At 47.2% G+C, this 7,579-nt stretch overlaps 1 protein-coding gene across 1 annotated transcript in view; it reads left to right on the top strand.

The window, feature by feature from the left end:
* Positions 1-4,518, top strand: part of LOC134934170 (extracellular calcium-sensing receptor-like) — a 41,880-nt gene extending 37,362 nt beyond the window's left edge. The window contains exon 4 of the mRNA XM_063929664.1: positions 3,592-4,518. Within this exon, the coding sequence (XP_063785734.1) occupies positions 3,592-4,508 (917 nt within the window). The 3' untranslated portion in view covers positions 4,509-4,518. The remainder of the gene's footprint in view (positions 1-3,591) is intronic.
* The last annotated feature ends 3,061 nt before the right edge of the window (positions 4,519-7,579 follow it).

Below are 7,579 nucleotides of genomic sequence, written 5' to 3' on the forward strand. Positions count from 1 at the left end.
AACCTTCTGGGGAGATAATATATCCTAGAAATGCGATTTGCTGAACTTCAAATTCGCACTTCTCCAGCTTCGCCACAAGCCGGTGGTCTCTGAGTTTCTGGAGGACTAAGCGTACATGCTTCCGATGTTCCTCCAGGGAATGGGAGAAGATTAGGATGTCATCTAAGTATACAACTAAGAATTTATCCAAATATTCCCTGAGCACATCGTTCATGAAGTCCTGGAAGACTGCCGGGGCATTACAGAGCCCAAAAGGCATCACCAAATATTCATAATGCCCTGAGTGGGTATTAAAGGCAGTCTTCCATTCATCCCCCTCTCTTATTCGGATTAGATTGTACGCACCGCGTAGGTCAATCTTAGAAAAAATGGTGGCAGTACGAAGCTGGTCAAACAAGACCGAAATGAGAGGCAGTGGGTATGAGTTTTTAATCGTGATACGGTTCAATTCCCTGAAGTCGATGCAGGGTCGCAACGAACCGTCCTTTTTACCCACGAAGAAGAACCCCGACCCAACTGGAGACTGTGAAGGTCTGATAAATCCCTTAGCCAAGTTCTCCTGAATGTACTCTGCCATAGCCTGAGTCTCAGGACGTGACAGGGAGTACAACCTGCTCTTGGGAAGCTAAGCATTCGGCAACAAATCAATGGCACAGTCATAGGGGCGATGGGGAGGTAGTACCTCTGCAACTCTTTTGGAGAACACGTCCGCAAAATCTGCATAACATCCTGGCAATCCTGGCAAACTTAGCTGCGAAAGCCTGACTGGAAGGCTCAAGCAACTCCTGAAACAATCAGTACCCCAACTAAGAATCTCCCCAGAGACCCAGTCAAATTGAGGATTGTGGGCCCTTAACCAGGGTAACCCCAACACCAATGGGGCAAAAGTACAGACAGTCACATAAAAGGACAATTTTTCAGAGTGTGTGGCTCCAATAAACAAAGAAATCTGGCTAGTGCAAGAGGTAATTTTACCCTGGGATAATGGTTCCCCGTTTAACCCACAAATCTCAATTTCCGATGCCAAGGGTACTAAGGGAACAGAGTGTTTCAGGGCGAATTGGCGGTCCATAAAAACCCCGTCGGCCCCACTGTCCACAAAGGCCTCAGTCTTGACAGTTTGACCGAGGATCTTCAAGGTCACCGGAATGATAAAAGTCTTCTTGGGAAATTCCGACTTCTGACCTGACAGGATATTTCCCATCACCCTCAGGCCCTGAAGTTTTCCGGCTTTTCTGGGCATGATACTACCACATGACCTTTATTCCCACAGTACAAACATAACCCCTGCTGTCTCCTCCGCGTCTTCTCACGCGAGGAGAGGCGGGTAGCCCCAATCTGCATAGGCTCCTCGGAAAATTCCTCAGAGTCTGAGGTTCCCTTGGGAAAGAAGGAAACCTCGGTCTCCCTTTCAAGCCTGCGCTCTCTCAGCCGTCTATCCACCCGAATGGATAACTGCATGAGCTGATCCAAGCTATCAGGCAAGGGATATTGTACCAGTTGGTCTTTTAACTGGTTAGAAAGACCTCTTCGGTACTGGTGTCTCAGGGCTGGGTCATTCCACTGGGTATCATGGGCCAACCTCCGAAACTCCGTACAATAAACCTCAACTGGCCTTCGCCCTTGCTTAAGGATCGAAATCTGAGCCTCGGCTGAGGCCGTCTTGTCAGGGTCATCATACAACATGCCCAGTGCCGTAAAAAAAGCATCAACACTTTTAAGCGATGGACAGTCAGGCTGCAACCCATATGCCCAGACCTGTGGGTCTCCTTGTAGCAAGGAAATCACTATGCCCACCCGCTGAATCTCCGACCCAGAAGACTGAGGCCTAAGCTGGAAATATAGCTTGCAGCTCTCCTTGAAACAAAAGAACTGCGAGCGATCTCCAGAAAAACGATCCGGGAGATTTACTTTCGGCTCCTTAACCCCTGAAGGTACTGCTGCTGCGGGAGCTCCGCCAGCGGCCTGCGAGGTGTGCATTTTAATGGACAAATCATTAAATTGTCGAGTCAGGACCTGCACCTGATCGACCACCTGTTGCAAAGTATTTTGAGGGGTATGCTCCATATTCCCACAAAATTTCAACAGGAGTATTAGGCTGCTGAATATGTTATGCACACCAGTGCCAGCAGGAATGTACTGGTGTCTGAACGGTGAGGGATGCAAAACAAATGAACTCACAGACAGACTGGGGAATATGACATTACATACACAGAAGGTGATAGGGTAACAAAATAAACATAAAGTGAATAGAGAAGCCCAAAGGCTAAGAAACTGGGTGTCTCCCTAGTATTAGGAATGCTCAGATGGAAAGAAGCGAGATGTAGTGATTTAATACGTAGAGAACCCGAAATGCTGTTGCTAAGGGCAACAGCAAAACCCTATAGGGTTACCAACGGGTGTGGCAGTAAACTCCTTGGTCAGAGATGGAATAATAGACACAAGGAGAGTCTCCACAATTCTAGTCCTCACTTGCAGTGCACTGGTTCAGCTTACTGCCACTAAACTGACACCTGAACACCTTGCACAGTGAGAGAGGATTTTGGCAGGCAAGTCTGAGAATACAGCCGCAAACTTGCTAGGTTCACAGAGTAGCAAAAGAACCCCAGCAGGTTAAAAGACTGACTCCAGTCTTACTGCTAGGTCTGGATTGGCAGAGTGTAATACCAAATCCCAAGGCCTATTTGCAGTAAGCAACAAACAAATACAAAGTTTACACAGTACTAGCTAGCTTTCAGGAACTGACTAACCAACAAAGATTCAGCAGCATCTGCCTAACCTGAGAAGAGGGTTTATATAGCAGGTGCTGTCCACGCCCCACTCAGACCTCACAGACTGTGAGCACAAAAACCAGCACCGGATCCCCTGCCGTGCACAGAGCCTGTAACCACTGCACAGCAAAAGACCCGAACCGGAGTGTCAGCTATGCTCAGGTTACTCCGTTAGCACTTGTCTCCCGGTTACCATGACGACGAGGCAGCACAGAGCAGGAGACCCTAACAGCACGGCAGGACACCCCACCCAGCAGCTGCAGACAATGGCAGCCGCTGGGGAAGTGTAAAACAACCCCGCCAAACCACCCCCAGCGCCCCCCCCCCCTTCCCCCTGTATACCTGGCTGCTGTCTCAGGTGTAAAAGGTAATGTTGCGATGGTTGCAAAGTTACTGATGTTCCATTGTTACCGATCTTCTGACCGATGTTCTGATGTTTGAGAATTTTTTTTTTTAATTCTTGTTTTTTAACCAAAATCATTTTGGATAAGCTTAAATTCATGTTCTTCACCTAATTCACTCATTTAAAAAAAATAACACAATTTTGGAGCAGTTATTTTGGGGGGAAATTGTCCGTTAAGTGGTTAAGAAGAAGAAAAATGAAATAACATTATTACTGTAGAAACTTTCCTCCACATCTGTTTGTCCTACAGTTTTTGTAGCGAATGAAAAATTAGAAGATTAAGGCAAAGTTTCAGCAGTAACGGTTTTATGGTAGATGTTTCCAAGTCACAGATATTGTACTGGGATAACATGATTTCATTCCTTTGGATATAAACTATAAAATGAAACAAGTAATCATTTGGTTATTCTTTCTCAGATTCTTTTGATTGCATGAAGTGTCCATGGGACCAGTGGCCAAATCTCCAGAAAACCAAATGTCTACAGAAGCCCATAGAGTACCTGCACTATGAAGATCCATTAGGAGCAGCATTGGCAGGAACAAGCATATTGTCCTCAGCCAGTCCTGTTTTCATTTTAATGCTTTTCATCTACTGTAAGGACACGCCCATAGTGAAAGCTAACAATTATTTCCTAAGCTGCCTTCTGCTGGTGTCCTTATCTTTGTGCTTCCTCTGCGCTTTAGGTTTCATTGGGTATCCTCAACCAGAGAACTGTCTACTACGCCAAGCTGCATTTGGCCTGGTGTTTACTCTTTGCATCTCTTGTATTTTGGCAAAAACTATCATGGTGGTCTTTGCTTTCATGGCCACCAGACCGGGAAGCAGCCTGAGGAGATGGACCACACCTCAAGTGTCCTACATGATAATTTTTGCTTGTTTCCTTTTACAGTTCCTCTTGTGCATCACTTGGCTGTCACTCACCCCTCCTTTCCCACAGTACAACACTCACACCAAACCTGGACTCATCATTGTTGAATGTAATGAGGGCTCCTCCATTGCCTTCTGGACCGTGCTGGGTTATCTGTTTCTTCTGGCCACCATTAGTTTTAGTGTTGCCTTCCTGGCTCGGAGACTCCCTGACAGCTTTAATGAGGCCCAGTTTATTACCTTCAGCATGCTGGCCTTCCTCAGTGTCTGGGTGTCCTTTATCCCGGCCTCCCTCAGTGCTCAGGGTAAATACACGGTGGCCATGGAAATATTTGCCATCTTGGCTTCCAGTTGGGCTCTGGTGATCTGTATGTTCCTGCCTAAATGTTTCATCATAGTGTTCAGACCAGACATGAACTCCAGGGAACATCTCATGAGAAGAGATCAGTCTCAAAGCAAGATATAGAAAAAAGCATCAGTTGAATCATTTATATTTTACTGTTTTCAGGTTAAGCTATAAACTAATAAAAATATTATAATTGTTGTTATCTCCTTTGCTGGTTGAACCTAAGTTGGTAGAAAATATCAGGTACCTCTAGGACAGGTCAGTAAATATTTAGTTGAGTTTACATCTGTTGATTAGGCCAAGTATGGCAAAGGGAATACACTGTTTTATTCGGGATCCGGTCAGGATCCGGGTGGAGGGGATCGGGTTGACGGAACCCGACACTACTCAGAATGCCAACACATGCATCCTAAATAGTGTCACAAGCCTGGCGCCGGAATCCTGAATGATTGTGCGTCGGCCCACAGGAGTGGTAAGCCTGGGGGGGGGGATGTTAGGTTTAGCTGTGGGGGGGGGGTTAGGCTGCGGTCCAGGGGGTAGTGGGTTAGGTTTACGCTGTGGGGGGTGGGGGTTAGGATTAGGCACCTCTGTAGAAGGTTAGGGTTAGGATGCAGGGGAAGGGGGATGGGTTAGGTTTAGCCTGTGTAAAGGGGAGGTTTGGTTTAGGCACCATCGGGAAGGGTTAGGGTTAGGCTGTGGGGTGGGAGGGTTAGGTTTGGGCTACGGGAAGGGGGGGGGGGGGCACATGGGAAGGTAAGTATACTTACCTTCCCCTGTTGGGATTCTCGTCATCAGGATGCCACGGTCAGTATTCTGTCTATGCTGACAGTGGGATCTGCAAGATAATAATATTTTACATACAAAGGGGTCAATCCAGTTAGGTGCTAGTTACCTCGTGTGAGCAGTGAGTTACCGTTTTCTCAGCAAATTTTCACTGCGCATTGCATTTGCAATCCAATTACAAACGTGCATTGAAGCAATCAGAAGACAATGACATTTTTTGTGCACTCCTCTGAGGGTGTGAAATGGTAGGGAAAATCTTTAATTTAAGGTAAAAATGTCAGAACTTGCTGCAGAACCTCTTTGCAGGCTTATAAACCATGGCGAGATAATGGTGGATTTGCAGCAGGATCTCAGAAGAAACAATGGGGGTCATTCAGACCTGATCGGTTGTAAGCGTTTTTGCACCACTGCGATCAGGTCAGAACTGCGCATGCGTATGCACCGCAATGCGCAGGCGCATCACACGTGTACAAAGCAGATCGCTGCCCAGCGATGGATTGTACAAAAAATCCATTCGCACAGGCGTTCGCAGGGAGACTGACAGGAAGATGGCATTTGTGGGTGTCAACTGACCGTTTTCTGGATGTGTTAGGAAAAACGCAGGCGTGTCCAGGCGTTTGCAGGGAGGGTACCTGACGTCAATTCCGGTCCTGGACAGGCTGAAGTGATCGCTGCGGCTGAGTAAGTCCTGGGCTACTCAGAAACTGCACTAAGTTTTTTTGTACCGCTAGGCTGCACATGTGTTTGCACACTTGCACAGCTAAAATACACTCCTCGGTGGGCGGCGACTATCTGCTTGCACGACTGCAAAAAACAGCTAGCGAGCGATCAACTCTGAATGAGGACCAATGATTGATGGCAGGTTCTATTTAGAAGGTCCAAATGACTTTGTGTAAATACTGCCTTTTCTCTGTAGAACCTGCGGTCAATCCTTGTCAGTTTCCGGTGAGTTTGAAATGAATTCAATCTGCCATTTAGTAAATTTACCCAAATGTTTTACACGGGGGCTGGGTCACATACAGTCGTGGCCATCCGTGCGTCATTTGCCACATTCGTGCCTGCTACTTATGCTAATGCCACAACACCCCTACCTGGTGTACGTCCAAATGTGAAAGGACTGAGATGACCACTTTCAGAAGAAGCTGAAATACCACTTGGTGCATCCTTATACGTCTCATCGGTCACAGAATCAAAACTTGCACCTGCCCTATGATGTCAGAGTGTGACCTCCTATGATAGTAGTTAATAATTCATCTTATCCTTCGAGGATCCAGGTGAGGCAGAGACTTTTGGAGCACTACATAGAATTACACTGGGCAGAATAGGCAATGATGGGAAATAATGACACATAATGGGAGAGATAGAAATACTAGATGAAGTTCATCAGAACCCTGCATGTGTCATTCTAAACAGAGCACCAGCTGAGGCAGCCATGTTGGGCATACTACATTAGTTACAATGTGTGAGTGAGCACTACATAGCGGCATGACATAATGTAGATGGATAAAATGATCAGTGAACTAACAGGATGACCCATGCATAATTTATTCAATGGGTTGCTCATCCTGTCCTTGAAAGTACCAGGCGAGGCAGCCATCTAGGGCGCACTATATAGGTCACAGTGGGCAGGATGATAGTACCAGTCTTGGCAGCAATCTAGGGTGCGCTACATAGGTCATAGTGGGCAGGATGACAGTACCAGATGAGGCAGCCATCTAGGTGCACTACTTAGGTCACAGTGCACAGTATGACAGCACCAGACAAGGCAGCTATCCAGGGTGCACTACATAGGTTACAGTAGCACGATGATAGTACTAGTCTAGGCAGCAATCTAGGGTGCACTACATAGGTCACAGTGGGCAGGATGACAGTACCAGATGAGGCAGCCATCTAGGGTGCACTACATAGGTCTCAGTGGGCAGGATGACAGTACCAGTCTTGACAGCAATCTAGGGTGCACTACATAGGTCTCAGTGGGCAGGATGACAGTACCAGACGAGGTAGCCATCTAGGTGCACTACATAGGTCACAGTGGGCAGGACGACAGTACCAGACGAGGCAGCCATCTAGGTTCCCTACATAGGTCACAGTAGCAGGATGATAATACTAGTCTAGGCAGCAATCTAGGGTGCACTACATAGGACTCAGTGGGCAGGATGACAGTACCAGATGAGGTAGCCATCTAGGTGCACTACATAGGTCACAGTGGGCAGGATGACAGTACCAGACGAGGCAGCCATCTAGGTTCCCTACATAGGTCACAGTAGCTGGATGATAGTACTAGTCTAGGCAGCAATCTAGGGTGCACTACATAGGTCACAGTGGGCAGGATGATAGCACCAGGCGAGGCAGCCATCTAAGGTGCACTACATAGGTCACAGTGGGCAGGATGACAGTACCAGGCCAGG

Source organism: Pseudophryne corroboree, chromosome 6, assembly GCF_028390025.1.
Source record: "Pseudophryne corroboree isolate aPseCor3 chromosome 6, aPseCor3.hap2, whole genome shotgun sequence".
Lineage (NCBI taxonomy): Eukaryota > Metazoa > Chordata > Amphibia > Anura > Myobatrachidae > Pseudophryne > Pseudophryne corroboree.